The sequence below is a fragment of the Phyllostomus hastatus genome, unplaced genomic scaffold (assembly GCF_019186645.2).
Source record: "Phyllostomus hastatus isolate PE091 unplaced genomic scaffold, TTU_PhHast_1.1 phas_contig_113, whole genome shotgun sequence".
Lineage (NCBI taxonomy): Eukaryota > Metazoa > Chordata > Mammalia > Chiroptera > Phyllostomidae > Phyllostomus > Phyllostomus hastatus.
The window spans coordinates 3,980,862-4,006,407 of record NW_025333530.1 but is presented as its reverse complement, the minus strand read 5'-3'; the positions used below and the strand labels follow the sequence as shown (position 1 = coordinate 4,006,407).

General features: G+C 35.3%; 1 protein-coding gene and 1 pseudogene across 3 annotated transcripts in view; one reads left to right on the top strand and one right to left on the bottom strand.

Moving 5' to 3' along the window:
* ATM (ATM serine/threonine kinase) overlaps positions 1-25,546 on the bottom strand; it is a 162,209-nt gene that overhangs the window by 62,881 nt on the left and 73,782 nt on the right. For all 3 annotated transcript variants that reach the window (XM_045837996.1, XM_045838016.1, XM_045838005.1), the window contains 7 exons: positions 24,040-24,214; positions 22,797-22,961; positions 21,564-21,696; positions 6,769-6,864; positions 4,250-4,421; positions 2,366-2,507; positions 384-560 (listed from right to left, as the gene is read on the bottom strand). In XM_045837996.1, coding sequence (XP_045693952.1) covers positions 384-560; positions 2,366-2,507; positions 4,250-4,421; positions 6,769-6,864; positions 21,564-21,696; positions 22,797-22,961; positions 24,040-24,214 — 1,060 coding nt within the window. The remainder of the gene's footprint in view (positions 1-383; positions 561-2,365; positions 2,508-4,249; positions 4,422-6,768; positions 6,865-21,563; positions 21,697-22,796; positions 22,962-24,039; positions 24,215-25,546) is intronic.
* On the top strand, positions 13,199-13,890 carry LOC123818109 (annotated as a pseudogene).

Here is a 25,546-nt window from a genome sequence, read left to right as displayed (position 1 = left end):
TGACCTCATAAAAAGGTGTAAACAAACAAAAAAGAAAGACGTCTGCTTAATGTAAATATTTATAGTCACCAGAATTTTATTTGCTTGATGTACCCCTTAGAATTCATCCAGTATATAAAGACCTCACAGCTGAAACATGATGCATAAAGTAGTGGCTACATAAAGATGTCCTGTTGGAAGAATTCATACCAGCTGAGTGTAGTGATGTTGCACGAGGAAGACAACCTGTACCACAGCCCTCTTTTTGCAGATGTGATAGGCTGCAAACATGTACACAGGAACCAAATGAAATGGGACAAGCAAAGAAAACTATTAAGAGAAAAACCAAGTGAAAAAAAGCAAAGATAGAAAGGGATTAGGCAAGACCAAGTAATCCTTTTTACCTCACACATTGGTTTTAGTAATTGAAGAATTTCACTTTTTGTGCCTCCACTATCCAAAAAAGCACAAGTCAGTGTCTTTATCCAAATGTCATGGTTTTCACTTTGAGGAATCCACAGGCTAGTGTCATCCAAGTGCTCCAAAGGGCTTTCTCTACCAAGTCTAGGAACTTCTAAAAACTGAAAATGAAGTGATCAGAAATATAAATAAGGTAATCAGAAATACATTTTACCTTTCAACACCCAAACATAAACAAATCTATTTTCCAATAAAACTATATACAGTTTAAGTCTGGAGACCAGGGTTACCTTTAAATTTTAAAATACATTTATGTTTACATGACAGGCAGACTGGCTGGTTAAAAATCACTGGTCTAGACAGCAGAGAATGAGCTCTACTCTTAGCTCACTACCAGTAAATTATACAGATCACAAACTCTCTGCCTCATCTATCTTAAGTACAAAACCAGCCCAAATCTATTACACAGAATTGAGTTCAAGATGAAATAAGATTCTAAAATGTTACAATTATAGTGTTTTACAGGTTACATGAGTTCTTTTATTAATAGTTTACATTAGCACTAATTTTAATAAGACCAAAATTATATTTATGATACATTAAAAGTACTATTTCGATGATGGGTATATACCCTGAAATTAAATTGGTGAAAACTCAGTTGTACATTTCTCAGGCACTTTATGAAAAGAAAATATTAAAGAGAAATGTTTAGAGAGCGCTGGTGCCTGGACAGGGCACGAAAACTCCATGCCTCATCCTATGCATCTCTTCCATCTGGCTGTTCCTGAGTTATATCCTTTTGTAAGTCTTTCAGAAAACAGAAGAAGGAGGAATCTTTTCCATCTAATTTATGAGGCCAGCAAAACCAAGACACCAAAACCAGACATTAAAAAGAGAAGTATTCAAAGTGATGAAAAGTGGGGATCTATATCCAAGATTACTCTACCCAGCAAAGCTATCATTTAGAATGGACGGACAGATAAAATGCATCACAGGCAAAGTAAAGCTAAAGGAGCTCACCATCACCAAGCCCTTATTATATGAAATGTTAAAGGAACTTACCTAAGAAAAAGAAGATCAAAACTATGAACAGTAAAATGACAACACACACACAACTATCAACAACTGAACCTAGAAAAACAAAAACAAACTAAGCAAACAACTAGAACAGGAAGAGAATCACAGAAATGGAGATCACATGGAGGGTTATCGGCAGGGAGGGTGAGGGGGGAGAATGGAGGGAAAAGTACAGGGAATAAGAAGCATAAATGGTAGGTACAAAATAGACAGGGGGAGGTTAAGAATAGTACAGGAAATAGAGAAGCCAAAGAACTTATATGTATGATCCATGGACATGAACTAAGGGAGTGTGGGCGGGGGGGGGGATGCGAGAGAGGTGCAGGGTGGAGGGGGGATAAAGGGGAGAAAAAGTTGGGACAACTGTAATAGCATAATCAATAAAATATACTTAAAAACAAACAGGAATGTTTATACTAAAGGAAAAGCAAGAGGTATTAAATATCCTTCAGAGAGTACTTTGGTAGAATCTTGTTATGATAACATAGAAAAAAGTCATCTTATATTTCACTAGAAGGGGGTTATAATATTTTAACTTGCTATGGAAATAAATACTTGCTTGTTGATTTTGATATCTAATAACCATACTCCAGAGCAATAGCTTTTACAGGATCAGAGTCAGGGTTTCTTACTCATGAGAAAAAAGGCCTATAGTAAGAACTCCTCCTTTCCCCAAATCAATCATCACTTCTCTAGGCTAACTATGTCTCCCAGCTTTACCACACAACCATAATTAGAAACAGAAATCCCTTGGATTCAGGAAGTACACTTCTAAAAAAGGTTAAATGTTAGTATAACACTATTTCAGTAACTTGATATTTCTATCCCACAGCCAAAAGAACTGTTCTAGAATAGTGAATATTCAATAATCATTTATTATTTAAGAGACCTTTTTCTTTGATGTTCTAAAAGACTGTAGATAGATCAGCATGGGATCAGTTGTCATCTTGTAAATCTCCCAGAAAGTATGACCAGTCTTCGTGGCTAAAATGTTTTTCAAACAGTTAACAGCAGCTGATCTCACTCTGACACTGAAAGACAGATATAATCCAAAACCTTATAAAGTATATCAACTATTATTGATAAATATTAAATAATCTCCAATGAGAAATTAAAATAGAAAATGTATATCATTAAGAAAATGTTATATTAGGAAATTTTACATCAATAAAATTCTATATCACAGCCAAAAATTATCAAAGGATTTTTAATATTCTTCAGTAAACCTGAGTTGCTCATCAATAGCGATTCCCTTCAATAAAGTTTATGACTACTGAAAATTAAAAGAACTCATAAAAATAAGTAAAATAACACTGACTAATAAAAATGAGTAGTAAGAATGAGAGAATAATAATTCACCTAAGAAAATAATATTTGATTATATTTTCTTCAAGAAACACAAATAATCAGGGGTAATGCAGACTGATGTTTCACTCCAGATGACAGAATTATTATCTACAACAATTTTAAACACACAGTAAGTGCACACTTATTGTGATCAGAAGCTACCCAAGGATCTGATGTGAGGCATCTAAAACCTCTACTGAAACAGTGAAGGGCCTTCTCTTTTGCAAAAAAAAAAAAAAAAAAAGGAAAAGAGTGGCTGCAATATGAGAGCATTGAAATATATTGTTTGACAAAAAAAGGCCAAAAAGCCTGATAACTGTAAATGATGATGAGCTATCAAGCAAAGGCCCAGAAACTATTACACAGAAACATAAATCTTAAACTTGGATTCATCCTCCCTGCCTATTTCCCTACTCCTCCATATCCAGTAATCACTAAGTCCTGCTGGCTCTATGTTAGAAACATACCCTGATTCCATCCTAGGTAGAATATAGGTGTTAAGTATATGGGTATTACTATAACATTCTTTCAAGTTTTGCTGTTGATTTGAAAATTGTTATTATAAAATGTGGGGAAAAATTCCAGGCTTTTTATTGTAACAGCAACAAAATGGATACACGTCCATTAAATCAACAATGAAAACATGGAAGGTAGACATTACTGCCAATCATTTATTCCCCAAGAAATGGGAGGGAGGGTTTGGAAGGAAACAGATGTAAAACACCTACTGACCTCAGATGCCCAGCAGTGGGCAAAAATTCTTTGAACCCACACCAGAAAAAAAGTTGATCAGGTGCTCAAATATATAATAAGTAAGTAAGTAAATAAATAAATAAATAACATAAATAAAAAAGGGGCAAAGAAAGCAAACATAATTTTTTATAACCACCAAGGTGAAACTGTTATATAATAGCTGTTACAATTTTGTTTTGCAAACAATAAATGGGTAAAAGATAACTCTGATTAGCTTAAGTTTTAAGTTGTGAAATTTCTGCTCTACAATTTATTTTAAAGGAATCAAAATAGTCTAGCTGAGAAGAGTAGAACATTTGATTGTGACAAATGCCCCAAATATCCTACTTTGAATTCCCATACTTAATGTTCTATGTAGAACCATCTGGCAATTTTTTATTATCTATTTGTCTAGTCTACTTTCACTGGAATCTCACATGAACCTTGTCTAGTATATTTATCAAATGCTATATACTATATCAAATGCCTAGTACATAGTAGGGTTTCAGTAATTTCGTGCACTATAAAAATATAACTATTTTCATTAAAATACTTGAGACTGAAAGCAAAGTATGGCAACTTAAAAGAGAAAGTTTTAAAGGTATTGGAAACATTAATTTATGTACAATATCATTCTCCTTGAATGTCAGATTAAGTAAATGTTACCAGAAATTAACTACCATTAAGTACTCACCAATCTTCCACCAGTGTATTATTCAGGTAGGTCAGCAGTGTGAGAGTCCACTGAAGTTCTTTAGTTTCAAATAACTCAAGGGCTTTGGTATAAGATGTATCTTTACTATGTTGTATAGCTATCATAGAGAAATCTACAGGACCCACTTCTCCCAAGCAGCTTCCAACAGCCTCTACGTGTAGAAATTACATTTCAGTAGTTATAGTTAAGAGAGCATACATATGACAGAAATTTCCTAATTTCCAAAGTATAATGCCATTTTATCATCCTTGAAGAGTTGTTTCTCAAACATTTTTAATAAATTAAACAAGCTACAAAATATTGTATCATCCCCTTTACATACCATCCATATGGGCAATATTTTCCGTATAAAATTATATTCAAGGGCTAGATTAAATAGTAACAGAAGATAGATATTAAAAATGAAAATTTAAACATAACTGCTATATGAGAGTATCAACAGACTTTAAAACTCACACATTTTTAAAGTATAATATACATAAGGACCACACTCAGTTCAGTGAAAATATACACAAATGTGAGCATGCACACCACTTAATATTTCTTCCTATCTGTGTTATCACTACCCATACAAAGAAAGAACATTTCAGCATGCCAGAGGATTCCCTCATGCTCTTTCCTAGTATTGGTGGAATTTATTAAAATATGTTCACAAATGTTTAATAGTCCTCCTTTCAAAAGGTGATGCCTAATTCTTCTCTAGTGTGGACTGTCCTTTGTGACTCACTTCTAACAAACAAAATGTGTACAAGTCTTTTACCTTCTTGATTAAATTGACCTGCAAGTATTTAATTCTTAGATGCTATTAAAAATTAAATTGTAAATGAAGTAAAATTTCCTTTCTAGACTGTTCACTGCTGATGTACAGAATCACTACTGAATTTTGCGTGTTGATCTTCTATCCTGCACCTTCGCTACATTCATTTATTTGCTCATAGTAGCTTTCTGGTAGAGTATGTTGGATTTTATACACACACACACACACGCACATACACATACTGTAAATAGAGATTATTTTACTTCTTCCTTTCCAATTTGAGTAATTTTTATCTCTTTTCTTGTCCAAATGCTCTGGCTAAAACTTCAGATATAATGTTGAATAGCAGTGGTAAAAGTGGGTAACCTTTTCTCAATTCTGATTCGAGGGAGAAAACTTTCAATCTTCTATCACTAAGTGTGATGTTAGGCGTGGGTACAAAGATTTTGTGCTACACAGGAAAGCCACTTAGGGTTATTGTGGCAAATGTTGTTTGTCCCCAAAACCAGTGCTACTATGGACAAAGGGGTAAATTTCTTGGTTAAAGAGAACTTCTAGGATGCTGATAGGTTCTGTTTCTTGGTCTGGGTGTGACATGCATAGGTGTGTTCTGCTGGTGGAAAGTCTTCAAGTTATGAACTAACGATCTGTACACTTACCTGATATAAAATGTATTTCAGTAAAAAAATTTACAAAAAAGTTAAGTACTCTAAATGTCAGACTCTCAATGAGAAGTTAAGAAAGACTTCATTGAAAGATAATAAGATCTGTAAAGCAGCTCTTATTCTTCCCACCTTTCTTATTTGAAGCATGCAGTCATGACAACTTCAACCTGATTTTAAAGTCATTTTTCCCTCCCATGAACATCACACCTAAACACATACACTTGGCAAGATACTGTTTATCTTACATTAGGTTACTCCCAAATGGTGATAGTAAAGAACTTGAATACAGTTTTAATATTTGACTTTAATTGAGCAGTCCAAGCCCTCATTTTTATTTTTTATATAAAAAAGTTAAATACCAATCATTCAGAATACATATAAAATGTCAATTTATTTGACACTTTGCTACAAACAGGTCTATCTCACTTTCCTAAATTATTTACAAGGCATTTTCAATTGACAGTTGTGGACATGTATAAATGACTAAATTTTATATATATTAAATATGTATTTAATATACAAATATATATAATAACATATATCATTATATATAATAATACACAATATGCTATATATTTTGTCTTTATAAGACATATAATTATATTATATTACACACCACATATAATATATAAATTATATATTATATAATATACAAAATACATATTGTATATAAAATATGTCATATAAAACTATTATATATAAAAATATAATCATACATCACATATAAATTTATATAGCTATAATTACATAATGTATAAAACAATATATATTATATATTAACAAGTATGTAATTGTTAATATTAATAAATATAAACATATGAATATATATTTTCTTTCTTAGACATTAATATATGTTTACATTTAATACATATAAATGTCTAAGAAAGAAAAATATGAAAGGAAGGAGGCTTAGGGATACTGGAACCAAACAGAAATACTACTGAGCTAGCATCTCAAATTTCCCCATTATCCCAAATGACAAACTTACTAGTTTTAAAAATATTATGAAATGACCACTGAAACAAACAAAAAAAAAACAACCTCATAGCTCATAGTCATTCAGCCAAATAGTTTACCTAAAACTTCTCTTTCGCCAGTGTGGTTTAATGCCGTCTTGGATAATTGCAACAAGTTGACAACTAGCTTCACCATTATGCCATCTTGTGGGTTATCTAGGAGCAGTTTTGAAAAAATTAAACTATAACGGAGACAACACTTTTCTTTACGATATACTTACATATTAAAATTATCTGTGTAGAAAACTTTTTATAAAGTTTTTTCAGAAGGTTTTATATCACGAGAACTTCAAAAATATTAAGTGATACCAAGCATATTCTCTGACCACAATGCTTTGAAATTAAAAGTCAACTGCAAAAGGCAGTAGAACAAAACACAAGTATGTGGAGATTAAACAAGCGACTAAATAACAACTGGGTTAAAAAAAGAAATAAAAAGTGAGATCAAAAGATATATAAAAACAAATGAGAATGACAACACAAAATTCATGAGATGCAACAAAAGCGGTAATAAAAAAAAAGTGGGGAGTTGACACCATTACAAGCCTTATCATATGAAACAAGAAAAATCCCAAGTAAACACGTAACAGTGCGTCTTAGAACTAGAAACAGAAGAACAAAAGAAGCTAAAATCAGCAAAAGAAATGGTAAAAATTAGAGCAGCCCTATCCAGGTTTCTCAGTTCGATGGAGTGTCGTTCTGTACACCAAAGGGTTATGGATTCGAATCCAGATCAGGGCAAATACCTAGCTTGCAGGTTTAATCCCCAGTAACCTGTAAATGTTTCTCCCCACATCAATGTTTCTCTCTCTTTCTCCCCCTTACTCTCTCTCTATAATCAATAGGACTACCCTCAGGTGAGGATGGAAAAAAATAAAAAAATAAAAATAAAAATTAGAGCAGAATTAAATGAAATAGAAAGCAAAAAGACCATACAAAAAAAATTAACACAAGAGCCCTGGCTGGTGTTCCTCAGTGGACTGAGTGCCAGCCTATGAACCAAAGGGTCGCTGCTTCAATTCTCAACCAGGGCCCATGCCTGGGTTGCAGGCCAGGTCCCCAATAAAGGATGCTCAAGATGCAACAACACATTGATGTTTCTCTCCTTCTCTTTCTCCCCTGTCTAAAAATAAAATAAATAAACTATCCAAAAAAATAATGCAACAAAGAGCTGGTTCTTTGAAGAGATCGATAAAATTGACAAACCTCTGGCTATACTCAGTAAGGAAGAAAAGAAAAAAGACTCAAACAAAATCAGAAATGAAACAGAAGTTACCACAGAAACTACAGAAATACAAAGGATCATACAAGAATATTATGAAAGGCTGTATGACACCACATTCAGTAACCTAGAATAAGTTGGTAAGTTCCAAAAAATATATAACCTTCCTAGACTGAATCATTAAGAAATGGAACATCTAAACAGACCAATCGGCAGTGAGGAAATTGAAACCATCAAAAACTGCCACAAAAGTTAAAAGTCTAGGACCATAGGGCTTCACTATTGGATTCTACCAAACATTCAAAGATGACTGAAAACATAGCCTTCTCAAACTCTTACAAAAATCTGAAGAAGATTCCTAATATATTTTTTTAAGATTTTATTTATTTATTTTTAGACAGAGGGGATGGGGAAGAGAAAGGGAGGGAATGAAACATCAATGTGTGGTTACCTCTCACATGGCCCCCACCAGGGACCTGGCCCGCAACCCAAGTATGTGCCCTGACCTAAAATTGAACCAGCAACCCTTTGGTTCGCAGCCCACGCTCAATCCACTGAGCTATACCAGCCAGGGCTCCTAACATATTTTATGAGACCAACATAACCCTATTACCAAAACCTGGTAAGGGTAATACACAAAAAAGAAAACTATGGACAAGTACATCTGATGAATACAGATGCAAAAATCCTAAACAAAACAACAGCAAATCAAATACAACAATACATTAAAAAGATAATACATCACTGATAAAGTGAGGTTTATTCCAGGGGCACAACGATGGTTCAACAACTGCAAGTAAATCAATGTGTACACCACATCAACAAAATAAAGGATAAAAATTATATGATCATATCAATAGATCCAGAAAAAGCACCTAACAGGATACAATATCCATTTATTATTAAAAACACTTAATAAAATGGGTACAAAAGAAAAGTACCTCAATATAATAAAGGCCATATATGACAAAACCTCAGATAATATTATATTAAATGGTGAAAAAGAACGAGATTTTCCTCTAAGCTCAGGAACAAGACAGGGATGTCCACTCTCACCACTATTATTCCACACAGTACTATTTAGAAGTTCTAGCCAGGGCAATCAGGCAAGAGAAAGAAATAAAAGACATCCAGATTGGGAATGAAAGAGTATACTTGTCACTTTTTGCAGATGACATGATTCTTTATATAGAAAACCCTAAGCCTCCAGCAAAAAACTATTAGAAACAATAAACCAATACAATAAAGTTGCAAGATACAAAATAAATGTATGAGAATCCATTGCATCCCTTGGCTTGGGCGAGTAGGAACCCAGGCAGGCCTCCTGGTTATGGGTGACAACAAGAGTTAGCAAGATGGTGACAACAGGGCCGCAGCTTGTGCTCAGCTCCCACAAGGAAAAGTTGTGCAAGAACCTGACAGTCTTCTACAGTGCAAGGTGGAGCAGAAGAGGGCAGCCAAGGACGAGATCAAGCAGTGGCTCAAGTCAGAGCAGAAGCAGCTCTGGGAGGAGGGCCACCAGGAGCACTTGCAGAGGCCAGCAGAAAGACAGGACGTGCTGGAGAAGGCGAACGTCCTTTGCTGGTGACAGCAAAGTCAAGAGTCAATTCAGGGCGACCATCCCAACTGCATAGTTCTGTGATCACTATCAACAACCTGGACTGCCTGCCCACCTGAGCAAGGGGCTGGGCTGAGTATGAGGAGGACATGGCATCTATGGAGAAGCCAGCCAAGCATTCCCCAGGATGTCCGGGGACCCCTTCTATCCCAGTAGATCTCCTCTCTCAGGGCATCTGCATCCATGTTGCACACAGTCACAAGAGAATCAAGAGTAAACATCTCTGACAGGCCCAGGACATCACCAAAAAGCTCTGACTACCACTCATATCAACAAGACAAAGTGCCGCCAGCTGACCGGCAAGCCCCCAGGTAGCAAAGAGTGAGCTTGAGGGGCTCTGTCCTGTCTCTGATAAGCTGTCCGCTTAATGCAGTTTGCAGAGATACCTAGGCTTTTACCCAAGATGTAGTGGGCAGCTGAGAACTAGCCTCCCTCAGGAGGAAGCTTCAGAGCCAAATTTGGAGCATCTTCCTAAATGTGTGTCCCACTGGACCTTCATTAGATTTGTTGGGGGAAAAAATTCATTGCATTTGCTTATACTATCAGCAAAATTTCAGGGAAACAAAAAACCTTTCCTAATTGCAACAAAAAGGATAAAATGCCTAGGAATAAACTTAACAAAGGATGTGAAGAACCTATACCCTAAAAAACTACAAGACATTAAGAGAGACTGAAGGAGACATAACAAAATTGAAAGATATTCCATGTTCATAAACTGGAAGAATAAACATAGTCACAAAGGCCATATTAGCCAAAGCAATATACAGACTTAATGCAATCCCTATCAAAATCCCAAAAGCATTTTTTAAAGAAATAGAAAAAACATCATCAGATTTGGAGAGACCCCAAAAAGACCCTGAATAGCTAATGCAATCCTGAGAAAAAAGAACAAAGATAGTGGTATCACACTTCCTGGCCTCACACTATACTATAATACAAAGCAACAATTAATCAAAACAGCATTGTGGTGGCAGAAAAACAGACACAGAGACCAATGGAACATAACTGAGAGCCCAAAAATAAACCGACATGTATATGGGCAAATAATTTTCAACAAAGGAGCCAAAAACACACAGTGTAGAAAAGAAAGCCTCTTCAATAAGTGGGGCTGGAAAAATTAGAAAGCCACATGCAAAAGAATGAATCTAGACTACTGTTTCTCCCCATACATACAAATTAACTCAAAATGAATCAAATACCTAAATATAAGACCTGAAACAACAAATTACAGGAAAAGAAACACACAAAGGAACTAAAGTTATTGATGTTAGTCTTAGAGAGGATTTTAAGAATTTTACCCCAAAGGCAAGGGAAGTAAAAGAAAAAAATAGATGAATGGGATTATATCAAACTAAAAGCTTCCACACAGCAAAAGAAATCATCAACAAAACAAAAAGGTAACCAACCAAATGGGCAAAGATAGCTGCAAACAATAACTCTGACATGGGATTAATATCCAAAATATGTAAAGAACTATTCCAACTCAACAACAAAAACCAAACAATCCAATTAAACAGACACTTCTCCCAAAAAGACATACAAAATGACCGAGAGATATATGAAAAGATGCTCAACCTCAGTAGGTACTAAGAGAAATGCCAATCAAAACTACAATGAGATACAACCTCACACCTGTTAGAATGGCTACTATCAACAAGACAAGTAGTAACAATTGTTAGAGAGGCTGTGGAGAAAAAGGAACCATCATTCACTCTTCATGGGAATGTAAACTGGTACAGCAACTATGGGAAACAGTATAGAAGTTCCTCAAAAAATGAAGAGGAGAGTTACCTTATGACCCAGCAACCCCTCTTCTACCCAAATAATTTGAAAACATTTATTCTCAAGCATACATGCACGTGTATGTTCACTGCAGCATTTTCACAGTGACCAAGACACGGAAACAACCAAAGTGTCCCTCAATAGATGACTGAATAAAGACGTAGTACAGATATGCAATAGAATATAACTCTGGCATAAGAAAAGATGAAATGCTGCCATGGACGGACCTTGAGAATATCATGCCAAGTGATATAAGTTAGAAAAAGTGAAGAACCACATGATTTCACTCATATGTGGGATATAAAACTGAAAGCAAAATATGAACAAACGAGACAAACAAACAAAAACTTATAGACACAGACAATAGCCTTGTAGTTACCAGAGGAAAAGGGCGTTGGGGGTATAGAGAAGGGTAGATGGGTTAAGTTATAGTGACAGAAGATTTGACTTTGGGTGGTGGACACACCATGCAATGTACACATGATGTGTTATAGAACTGTACACGTGAAACATACCCAATTTTATGAACCAATGTCACCCCATTAAATTTAATAAGATATTGAAAAGTAAAACAAAATAACAGTATTTGAACTTCCCTATGAAACAGATCCATGTAAAAGTAATCAGAACATCTGGCAAACAAAGAGTGAAAAATGTCGCAAGTTGTACAGAAAAGTTAATACCTCAGCAAAATTAAAACAGAAACACAAAAATCATTCAATATTAAGATAAAAGAAATCTCGGGAGCATTCCTGGTTTTAACCTCTAGTATTCAGTCTAGACTAGCATTGTTGAATAGAATTTTCTGCAATGATAGAAATATTCTGTAATCTGCACTGTCCAATGACAGCTATTTAGCTACATGTTACTACTGAGAACTTGACATGTGCTAATATGATGAAATCAAATTTTAAATTTTATAAAGTTTTAATTCATTCAAATTGAAGTAGCTACAAATAGCTAGTGGTTATATAGGGGCATATCTAGAATGATAAAATACCCAAATAAATGATACTATGAGGTAGAAGTGTTCACATTTCATACATAGGTAGATCTCAAAACAAATGCAATAGGAACTCATAATTCAGAAGGTTAAAACTAAAATTAGTTTAAAAATTACTCAGAATAAGAACAGAAATATGAAATTAATGGGTACAGGAAGATAAAAATCAAAACATGAGTAGAAAAAGTTTCTCCCAAATACAATAGTATAATAACCAAAACTCAAATTAACATAAAAATGTTTTCCTAAGTAAAACAAAGCTAGAACATGTGTACATATGTATGTATATAAACACACACATAGCTCTGGCTGGTGTAGCTCAGTTGGCTGGAGCATCCTTCTATAAACCAGAGGTCGCAAGTCCCATTCTTGGATGTGGCACATGCCTGGGTTACAGATTCAGTCCCCCTAGGGGTGTGTGTAAGAAGTGACTGATCAATGTTTCTGTCTCATCGATGCTTCTCTCCCTGTTTTTCTCCCTCCTTCCACTCTAAGCATGTCCTCAGGTGATATTTAAAAAATAAACACACACACACACACACACACACACACACACACACACACACACATATTAATACACATACTTGAATGATATTTAAAATGAGACAAATTTCTTTTATTTAAATATGGCTGAAAAGAATAAACAATAAAAAATAAGTAAGAAGTGGCAGCAATAGCCTTGCATGCCTGGCTCTAAAGAATACCCATTACTTTTAGTCAGTAGAAAGTTAACCCCTTTAAGCAATAGAATAACATAATCATATGTGGGTTTAAAAAAATCATTCTGAGAGTGCACGGAGGTGGAAGTGGCTGGACTACGACCGAGTCAGCTGTCAGAGCTGGAGGGTGGTGGGGCAGAGCTGCCATGGAGCATCAATGCCAAATGCCACTGGAGGCCAATCAAGAGGTCGCCAACCAGTTTCTTAAACAATTAGGTCTACATCCTAACTGGAAATTTGTTGATGTACATGGAATGGATCCTGAACTCCTTAGCATGGTACCAAGACCAATATATGCAGTGTTACTTCTCTTCCCCATTACAGAAAAGTACGAAACATTCAGAACAGAAGAGGAAAAAAAATAAAATCTCAGGGACAAGATGTTACATCATCAGTGTATTTCATGAAGCAAATGATCAGCAACGCTTGTGGAACAAATGGACTGATCCATGCTATTGCCAACAATAAAAATGAGATGCACTTTGAATGTGGATCGACCTTGGAAAGATTCCTGGAGGAGTCTGTGTCGATAAGCCCTGAAGAACAAGCCAGTTACCTGGAGAACTATGATGCTATTCAAGTTACTCATGAGATCAGTGCCCATGAAGGTCAGGCTGAGGCACCAAGTACAGATGAAAAAATAGATCTTCATTTTATTGCATTAGTTCATGTAGATGGGCACCTCTACGAATTAGATGGACAGAAACCATTTTCAATTAACCATGGTGAAACTAGTGATAAAACATTATTAGAGGATGCCACAGAAGTTTGCAACAAGTTTATGGAATGTGACCCTGATAAATTGAGATTGAATGCAATTGCTCTTTCTGCTGCATAGCTGGTCAGTAATGGAAACATCAGCTACTATATTATTTACAACAAAAATTCAATTTCTGCTGCCATACTCTAACTCAAATTTTTGGTCTTTTCATTAACTTGACTGATTAAATTTCATGTGATTAAAAAAAAAAGAAAAGGAAAGGAAAGGAAAATTCTGGCAGAGGTGTAGATAAAGTAGGAGTAGCTTAAGGTGAGACTATTAGACTCCCTTGTGGTTAGACGGGAAAAGATTAGAGTCTGAACTAAATGATGAGAGTCTTAGTCTAGTCCATGGCGGTTAAACCAACAGCAAAAATTTATAAAAGATTTCTTTTGAAAAAGGATAGGAATAATACACGTCATTAAAAGTAGTACCCTGACTTCCAGTCAAGATAGTGGCATAGGGAGAGAAGCCTTATAACAACAGACAGATGGAAGAAACTACTTCACCACAATGTGACTGGTAGGGAGTGCAGAGGAGATGCAAGAGGGCTAGCTGCGCTTCCACAGGCAGCAGCTGATGTGCCAGAGGGATATTTCAGTAGCAGGGTGTTCCCCCTGAGAAGTGTAAGGCCTAAACCCTAAATGGGCTCCCCAGACTACAGCACCAGAGCCAGAAAGGAACCCAGATAACATCCAGCTATGAAAACAGCAGGATTTCTGTCTGACAGGGAGAGAAAGCAGGAGATGCAGAGAGCCTCTTAAAGGGCCAAAACACAAAATTTCATTTGCAGCCACTTGCCCTAGCCTCCAGCAAAGGTGGGGCAGAGTGGACTAGATACATTTGAGGAAAGTCTGAGGTTGGTGGATCTGGGGAGAAAACTGAAGGAACAGCCAGCAGGATCCCTGTGCTGAGTCATTCCCCATATTGCAGGAGCCATCTCTCTCAGGCAGAGCACTCCTTGCCAAGTGGCATCAGCCTGAGGGAAGCAATACTACAGACTGCAGGAATTACTCTGTCCTACCCTGTAGTGCTTAAGCCTGGCTGCTGATTATAGATTGATTCAATCAAAAACTGATCAGTTTAACATCTGAGGTAAAAAATACAAATAACCAGCCAAAATGGGAAGATAAAGAAACAACCTCCAAATGAAAGAACAAGTGAATTCTCCAGAAGAACTAGATGAAATGGAGGCAAGCAATTTATCAGGCAGTTTAGAGTAACGATTATAAGGATACACAACAGCATGAAAAAAGATATAGAAACCACAAGAAATAAAGAATGCAACAGCTGAAATAAATAACACTTGCAGGTAGAATAAACAGTAGTATAGATGAAGCAGAGGATAAAAATCACAGTTTTGGAAGGCAAGCTAGGAAAAAGGACCCAGGCTGAGCAGCAAAAGGAAAAAAGAATTTTAAAAATGAGGACAGCTTAAGAAACATTTTGGATAACATTAAGCACACCAACATTCGCATCATGAGAATACCAAAAGAACAGAGTGAGCAAGGGATCGAGAACCTACATGAAGAAATAACGACCAAAATGTTCCTAATCTGGTGAAGGAAAAAAAATCACAAGTTCAGAAAACTCAAGAGAATCCCAAACAAGTTGTACCCAAACATGCCTACATCAAATGTCCATCATAATTAAAATAACAAGGCTTAAAGACAAAGAGAAAATCCTAAAAGCTGCAAGAGAAAAATAGGAAGTTACCTACAAAGGAGCACCAATTAGACTGGCATCTGATTACTCAATAGAAATATTTTAGGCCAGAAAGGAGTGGCATGAAATATTCAAGCTATGAAAAGCAAGGACCTACAACGAAGGCTACTTAACCCAGCAAGGCTATCATTTGAAATTGAAGGAGAAATAAGGAGTGTCCCAGACAAGAGAAAGTTAAAAGAGTTTGTTAACACCAAACCAATACTGCAACAAGTGTTAAAGAGCTGACTTTAAGAACGAGAAGAAAAAGAGAGGAAAAAAAACAGAGTAAACCAGTCAAACGATAAAAAGGCATTAAATATGAACATATCAATAATCACGTTAAATGTAAATGGCTTCAATGCTCTGACCAAATAACTGAAGGTAGCTGCATGGATGAGAAAAAAAAAGACTCATATATGAGCTGCCTCCAAGAGACCCATTTCAGATCAAAAGATACATATAAACTAAAAGTGTTGGTAAGAAGTATTTCATGAAAATGGAAAATAAAAAAAAAAAGCTGAGGTAGCAGTATTATATCTAACAAAATAGACTTTAGACAAGGCTTTAGTGAGAGATAAAGAAGGACACTATTTAATGATAAAGGGAATAATTTAACAAGAGGGTACAGCCCTAGTAAACATTTATGTACCCAATACATGAGCATATAAATATGTGAAGCAAATCTTCATGGACATAAAGGAAGAGACTGTCAGAAATACAGTCCTAGTTGGGGATTTTAACTCCCCATTGGGTGATTTTAATGGATAGGTCTACCAGGCAGAAAATCAATAATAAGATAGCAGGTATAAAGAACACACTAGATAAAATGGATTTAATTGATATCTTCAGAGCATTTCACCCAAAGCAGCAGAATATACATACTTTTCAAGTGTACATGGAACATTTTCTAGGATACACAACATGTCAGGACACAAAACAAGTCTCAATAAATCTAGAGAGACTGAAATCATATCGAGCATCTTCTCTTACCACAATGCTGTGAAACTAGAAATCAATCACAAGAAGAACACTGAAAAATATGCAAAGACATGGAAGCTAGATAACATGTTATGAAACAATGAATGGTTCTACAACAAGATCAAGGAAGAAATCAAAACCAACCCTAAGAGGGAAATTCACAGCATTACAGGCCTATCTCAAAAACAAGAAAAAGCTCAAATAAACAATCTAACTTCAAATTAAAGGAACTTGAAAAAGAACAACAAACAAAGCTAAAAGTGAGTAGAAGGTAGGAAATAATAAGGATTACAATAGAAATAAAAGAAATAGAGTCTAAAAAATGATACAAAAGAATCAATGAGTCCAAGAACTGGTTCTTTGAAAGATAAACAAGATTGACAAACCTTTAATGAGACTCATCAAGATAAAAAGAAAAAGGACCCAAATAAATAAAATCAGAAATGAAAAAGGAGAAATAACAACTGACACCAAAGAAATACAAAAGACTGTTAAGAAAATATTATGTACAATTATATGCCAACAAACTGGACAACCTGGATGAAATGCATAAATTCCTAGAAACCTACAATCTTCCAAAAATAAATCAGGAAGAATCAGAGAACCTGAACAGACAGATTACACCTAATGAAACTGAAGCAGTAATAAAAAAAACTCCCAACAAATAGAAGTCCTAGACTGGGTGGCTTCAAAGGTGATTTTTACCAAACATTCCAAGAACTAACATCTCTCCTTCTCAAACTATTTCATAAAATTCAAGAGGGAAGGCTCCCAAACTCATTTAATAAGGCTAGAATTATCTTAATTCCAAAACCAGATAAAGACACTACAAAGACAGAAAATTATGCCAATACCCCTGAGGAACGTAGATGCTAAAATCCTCACCAAAATATTAGCAAACCAAATGCAGCAATGTATCAAAAAAATCATATACCATGATCAACTGGGATTTATTCAGGGAATGCAAGGGTGGTACAATATTTGCAAATCAATAAATTTAATTCACCACATAAACAAAAGGAAGGATAAAAACCACATGATCATACCAATAGATGCACAAAAAGCTTTTGAAGAGATACAGAATCAATCAATGATAAAAACTTTCAGCAAAGTGGGAATAGAAGAAACATACCTAAACATAATAAAGGCCATATATTTTTCCAGACAAAACCCGCTGCCAGCATCATACTCAATGGGTAAAAACTACAAGCATTCCTCTTAAGATGGGGAACAAGACAGGGATGTCCACTTTCACTTCTCTTATTTAACACAGTATTGGAAGTCCTAGCCACACCAATCAGACAAGAAGAAATAAAAGGCATCCGAATTGGAAAGGAAAAGTAAAACTGTCTTTATTTGCAGATGACAAGCTACTGTACATAGAGAACCCCAAAGAGTCCACCAATAAACTACTAATCTGAAAAATGAACTAGAGAAAGCAGCAGGATACAAAATCAATATCCAGAAATAAGTTGCATTTTTATATGCAAATAACAGAACAGAAAGGGAAATTAGAAAACATATCCATTCACAACTGTGTCGAAAAGAAGAAAACACCTAGGAATAAACCTAACCAAGGATATAAAAGACCTGTACATGGAAGATTATAAGACACTGAAGAAAGAAACTGAAGAAGATACAAATTAAGTGGAAGCACATACCACATTCATGGATTGGAAGAATTAACAGCATTGAAATGTCCATACTACCCAAGCTATCTATAGATTCAATGCAATTCCTATCAAGATTCCAATTATGTATTTCACAAAACTAGAACAAATCTTTCAAAAACTTATATAGGACCACAAAAACCCATGTATCAAGAGTGATTCTGAGACAGAACAACAAAGTTGAAATCATGCTACTTAATATCAAACTATACTACAAGACTGTAGTAATCAAAACAGCCTTGTACTGGCATAAAAACAAACACAAAGATCAATGGAACAGAATAGAGAGCCCAGAAATAAGCCTACATCTTTATAGTCAATTAATATTCGAAAGGGGAAGCAGGCACATATTATGGGCTAAAGATAGATTTAAGTGTTAGATGAGTTATTATAAAAATCATAGAAGAAAACATAGGCAGCAAAATCTCCAACACTGTATGCAGAAATTTTTTAATCAGATATATCTCTGCAGGCAAGGGAAACAAAAGAAAAGGTAAACAAACGGAACTACATCAACTAAAAAGTTTTTGTACTGCAAAGGAAATCTTCAACAAAATAAAAAGACAACCCACAGAATGGGAGAATATATTTCCCTGGTACATCTCATAAGAAGTTAATATCCAAAATTCATAAAATTTTTACAAACCTGAACACCAAAAAAAACCCGATACAAACAGTCAATAGACATATGAAAAGATGCTCAATATCACTAATCATCACAGAAATGCAAATTGAAACCACAATGAGATACCATCTCACACCTGTCAGATGGCCATCATTAATAAATAAACAAGTGCTAGTGTGGATGTGGAGAAAGGGGAGCACTTCTGCACTGTTGGTGGAAATGCAGACTGGTGAAACCACTGTGGAAAGCAGTATGGAGATACCTTAAAAAATTAAAAAAGGATCTGCCTTTTGACCTAGCAATCCCACTTCCGGAAATATATCCAAAGGAACCCAAAACACTAATTTGAAAGCACAAGCACCCCTATATTCACTACAGCGTTATTTACAATCACCAAGATATGGAAGTAGTTCAAATGTCCATCTATAGATTAGTGGATAAAACAACTATGGGACACTTACATACTGGAATTCTACTCAGGTGTTAAAAAGAAAATTTTACCCTTTGCAACAGCATTGATAGACCTGGAGACATTATGCTAAGTAAAATAAGTCAGTCAGAGGAAGAAAAACCCCACATGATTTTACTCATGTGTAGAATCTAATGAACAAACTGAACTAACAAGCAAAACATAGACAGACTCACAGACAAAAAATAAATGACAACTAGTGGGGCAGGGCCTTAGGAGGTGGAGGGACTATGCATAAAGCAAAGGACTCATGGACATTGACAACAGTGTTATGATTGCTGGGGACATGGGGGTATAAGGGGACTAAATGGTAATGAGAAAAAACACACAAAAAAGATAGTGGCATAGGAAAACCTAGCTCATCTCCTTACACAACCACATCAAAATTACAACTGAAACAGAACAACTATCACTCACAACCATCAGAAATTGAGTTGAATGGAAGTCTGACAACTATAGACTTAAAGAAACCACATCCATCAAGACTGGCAGGAGGGGCAGACACGTAGAATGGGCTGGTCCCACACCCACATGTAGTGGATAAAAATTCAGGAGAGATACCTTAGGAGTGAGGAGTCGCAGCCCCACATCAATCCCCACAGCCCCCCACATCAATCCCCAGAGCCCAGGGTACAAATACCAGGAAAATAACTCCCCATAACTTCTGGTTGCAAAAACCAGCAGTGACTGAGTCAGCAGAAGAAACTTCTGGAGTCCAAAGCAGTGCCCCTTAAAGAACTCACAAATGGACTTACTCCCTTTGAGCTGCAACACTGGGGTAGCAGTGCTTGAAAGGCAACAGTGGCATACAGGAAGGTACTGAAGTGTCTAATATCAAGGTGAGAGCTGGGGTGTAGCTTTCTTCTGGACAGAAAGTGGGGCAGAGGCCACTGTCCCTTTTCTGAACCTTTCCCCCACAGAGCTAGAGCCTGCAGACAGGTGCCATATCTGAGGCCCCATCAAGGTGGCTAATATGGTATGTCCCACCCTGGAGACCACCTGAAACTCTATCCCACCTGACATAGGCAGGCTGCCAAAATGAGGAGACAAAGAAACATGGCCCAAATGATAAAACAGATCAAAACTCCAGAAAAGAACTAAACAGAAAGGAGTTAAGCAATCTATCAGATGCAGACTTCAAAATACTACTTATAAGGATGATCAAGGTATTTAGTGAGGACCTCAACAGCATAAAATAAAATCCAGTCAGAAATATAGGATACACCAAATGAAATGAAGAACAGTTTACAGGGAAACAACAGTAGAATGGATGAATACAAGAATTATATCAATGAACTAGAACATAAGAAAAAAACAACCAATCAGAACTACAAGAAGAAAAAAGAAATATAAAAAAATGAGCATAGTGTAAGCAACCTCTGGGCAACTTCAACCATTCCAACATTAGCATCATAGGGGTGCCAGAAGGAGAAGAGAAATATCAAGAAATTGGACATCGATTTGTAAAAATAATGAGAGAATGCTACCCTAATTTAATGAAAGAAATAGACACACAAGTTCAGGAACCACAGAGTCCCAAAAAAGATGAATGCAAAGACGCCCATGCCAAGACACATCACAATTAAAATGCAAAAGGTTAAAGATGAAGACAAAAATCTTAAAAGCAGCACAAGAAAAGAAGTTAGTTACCTACAGAGGAGTTCCCATAAGACTGTCAAGCTGAAAAGAAACAAGTTTCTGAAAAGACACTTTTGTAGGCTGAAAGGCATTGGCAAGAAATATTCAAAGCCATGAAAAGCAGGGACCTACAGTCAAGATTGTTCTACCCAGCAAAGCTATCATTTAGAATCGAAGGGCAGATAAAGATCTTCCCAGACACGAAAAAACTAAAGGAGTTCATCTTCACAAAATCATTATTATATGAAATGTTAGAGACACTTATTTCAAAAAAAGATGAAAACTATGAATAAAAGGGCAATAAATACATATATATCAACAATTGAATCTAAAAAGCAAACTAAGCAAATAAGAAGAACAGAGACAGAATCATGGATGCAGAGAGCATTTTGATGGTGCCAGATGGGTGTGGTGGTATAGGTGAGGAGGGGAGGGGGGATCAGAAAGTACAAATTGGATGTAAAGTACAGTATAGAAAATGGAGCAGCCAAAGAACTATACGCATGACCCATGGACATGGACAATGTTGTAGGGATTGCCTCAGGAAGTGGAGGGAGCTGGTTGGAGGGGTACAAAGGGGGAAAAATTGGGACAACTATAACAATCAATTAAATATAATAAAAGAACAAAATGAAATACATAAAATAAAATAACATAAAAGTACCCTGAGATGCTCTCATAAGCTCCACCATCTGATCTTTGTGTTGTTGTAATTGTCTTCGAAGATCCTTCAACCCTTCAAGTCTTGTCAATGGAAGTGCATCATAAACACTTACTGAAAGAAAATGGTTAATTTCCTAAAAGAGAAAAATTAGTTAAAAATGAAATTTTATTGATGTGTACTGCTTAAATCTATGAAATAAGTTTTAAAAAATTATTGCCTTTTACTACTATCGTCTCATTATTACTACTAAACAACTTAGAAATAAATTATTTCTTCCTTTTGAAATCCTATAATGTTTTAATTTAAATTCTAATAGACTGTCTCATGATAACATATCACATTTTGCCATGTATAATGTGCTCCTGTGTATAATGCGCCCCACATTTTGGGCCCAAACTTTCAGGAAAAAATATCTTTTAACTTTTCCATTCAATTATTTATTTATTTATATTTAGAAAATAAAACTGATTATCATATTCCAGGGCATTATTTTGCATACAGATATTATTACTGCTTTGTAAGTTTCACATTTAATGCATAAGCATAAATAAAAGAATTTCAAGACATTTATATAGATACAGAATTAGTACTACCCATGTATAATGCGCACCCTGAATTTCTTCTTAAAAATAGGGGCAAAGAATTGGGCATTATACCTGGCAAATTACGGTAATTACATTTTAAGAAAGATATAACATACTCAATTAGAGAAAAAAGCTTAAATTCCTATTAGTTTTAAATCTTAATATACTAACCTATATTTTCATATTGATACTTAGGAAAATACAAATTACAATTTTAAAATTATAATAAGATTTATGAGGAAAAATATACCTGAAAATAATTTTGAAGTTTATAAAGGTTAAAAGAAAACTTGAAAAACCCTTTAAAAGATTAAATATCTCTAATTCAAATATTAAACTGTCCCTGAAAGTAATTTTGAGATATTAATAAATGTTATGCATATGAAAATCAAGCATATATTATATTACTTCTCTTCAATATTTAAATTGAAATATTTACCAAGAAACTGATATTTATACTTTTACTGCAATGCAAGAGAATATATTTAGATTCAGTATTTTATTTAAGAGAGTTGATCTCATGCTATCTTTTCATCATAATTTTTTTAAAAAACTTTGTTTTTCACATTCAGAGTATTAGAGATTATCAAAAGGTACCACTGCCTAGCCTTTCTAATATAACATAGTAAGATGTTGGAATAATTATTACCTCCATGAGTGAAAAGGGTCCTCTACTGTATTTGATTTTCTGCTGAGTAACACGTAGATCCTTAAAGATAACATGATCAGGAAAAGGATCTAAAAGTTTAATTGTGATATAGAGGTTTTCATTATCCTTGTTATCTATCACTAAGTATTTCAACAAGTCCAATACCTAAAAATGATTAAAAACCAAAATAAATGAAAGGGGAGAAATGACTTAATTATATTTTAAAGCAAAATAACCAAACCCAATTGTAATAAATGATAACAACTCTAATAACCGAATTCAGGTAAAATATTCCAATTATTTTAAGGTAGCCAGCTATTACTGTTTCCGTGCTGTCAAATAATTCAACAAAAAGTTAAAAGTGCTTCTACAGGATGAGCTCTGAGGTATAAAAATGCTAATACTACTGAAACATGTAAGTGACATCTCACACACCATCATAGTGGTGAAAATTGCTATCCACAGCTTTTACTATCTATACACTTTACGCATAAGACAGAAACTGTAAGGGTATTTATTAGATCAAAATTATTGTGTGTTCAGTGATTAAACGGTTACAAAAATTAATTCACTGAAAATGTTTTTCCAACCATTTTTCAAAAAATATTTTCACTAGTCCTGGTTGGATGGCTCAGTTGGTCTGAGTGTCTTCCCGACACCAAAAAAGCTTTCAAATCTGACTCCAAGTCAGGGCACAATCCTAGATTGTGGGTTCAATCCCCAGTAGGGGTGCATACAAGAAGCAAGAGATCATTGTTCCTCTCCCTCCCTCTTCCTCTCCCCCCTCTCCTTCTCCCCCCTCTTCCCCCCTTCCTCTCACCCCCCCCTTCTCCCACTCCCCCTCCGCCCCTCCCCCCCTCCAATAATCAGCCTTGGCTGGTGTGGCTCAATGGATTGAGTACTGGTGTGGGAACCAAAAGGTCACCAGTTCAATTCCCAGTCAGGGCATGTGCCTGGGCTGTGAGGCAGGTCTCTGGTTGAGGGCATGCGAGAAGCAACCTATTGTATCTCTTGCACCTCAATGTTTCTCTCCCTCTTTCTCCCTCTCTCCAAAAATAAATAAATAAAATCTTTTAAAAAATAAATAAACATATCCTCAAGTGAGGATTAAAATGTATATGTACATTTTCACTAAAATTACAAATTATACTTAAAACATACAAGTATGTTAACATACAACATACAGTTCCTTACTTTACACATGTATTTCAAACATCATTTTGAAGATGATTTACAAAATTACCTGTTGGTGAACCTCCACCTGTTCATGCACAAGGGGTATAAGTGTACCAACAATAACGTGAAGATGATTTTCCAAAGCATCCTTACAGTAAGTTACTGCTGTACGGCAAACCTGGCTTAATAGGTCACAGCAAAGGGAGAAGCTACGTAATGACACATCCATAAAACGAGAAGGCCTAATGTAGGAAAAAAAACAATTAAGTTCTAGGAAACTATTTTAACATAAACTTATTTGAATGTCATTTTTATTCAGCATCTCTAATTCTGATATAACTTGACATGAAAGTCACTTTCACATCCAGTTTCTTGAAGGTAATAAAGAGAAATGGCTTCAGCAAAATGGTGGAGTACAAAGCTCCATTTTTCCTGGCAGGAAACATTAAAAAAGAGATTTATGAGTTTGTTTCAGTTTTGTTTTTTTCTTTATTTTTCAGATCCCACATATGACTGAAATCATATTGTATTTGTGTTTCTCAATCTGACTTATTTCACTTAGCATAATATTCTTTAGATTCTTCCAAGTTGTCACAAATGACAAGATTTCATTCTTTATATGGCTAATATTCCAGTATTTGTTTATGTTTGTGTGTGTGTACCACACCATCTATCCACTCATGTATCGATAGAACTGAAGTTGCCTCCGTATCTTGACTATTATAAATAATGCTGCAATAAACATAGGGGTGCATATATCTTTGTGAATTAGTGTTTTGGATTTCTTCAGATAAATACCTAGAAGTGGAATTGCTTTGTTATGATAGTTTTATTTTGAAATTTTTGAGGAACCTCCATATTATACTGTTTCGCGTAGCAGCTGCACCACTTTACAATTCTGTCAAGCAGAACTAAACTCATAAATTCAGAGAACAAATTGATGGCTGCCAGATGGAAGGGGGCACTGAGGAATGGGTGCAAAAGTTGAAAGGGATTAGGAAGTAGAGATTGCCATTATAAACAGAGTCACAGGGATTAAGGTACAACACAGAAAATATAATCAATAATATTGCAGTAACTGTATATGGTGTCAGATGGGTACTGGATTTATCAGGGTAACCTCTGTAAGATGTAGAAATGTTTAATCACTATGTTGTACTACATAAAACAATATAATATTGTATGCCAACTATAATTTAAAAATAAATTTTAAAAATGTTTAATAAAGAATGAAGGAGCTCTGCAGCTTGTCATGAAAGATCTCCAAGAATAGTATAAAACAAAAATCATTTGTTGTAATAGTAAATATTTATTTAAAAAAAAAACCTGTCAGTACTTTTTTGGCTCTGTTAACAGTCAAAGTTTACAGCAATCAAGCAAATATTTAATAAAAAATATGCAAATTAAAAACTGTAGAAAAGCTCTGTGGTGATTCAGTTGCTCTTGCACTACCCCCTCCCCACTTGGCTGTAGTCATGAAAACTGCATTCCCCTATTCCCGATGTGGGATCCTGACCGTTAGATCCAGAGAAAGCAGAGCAGACCATATTTGCTATTTATTGTGTATGTCTGTT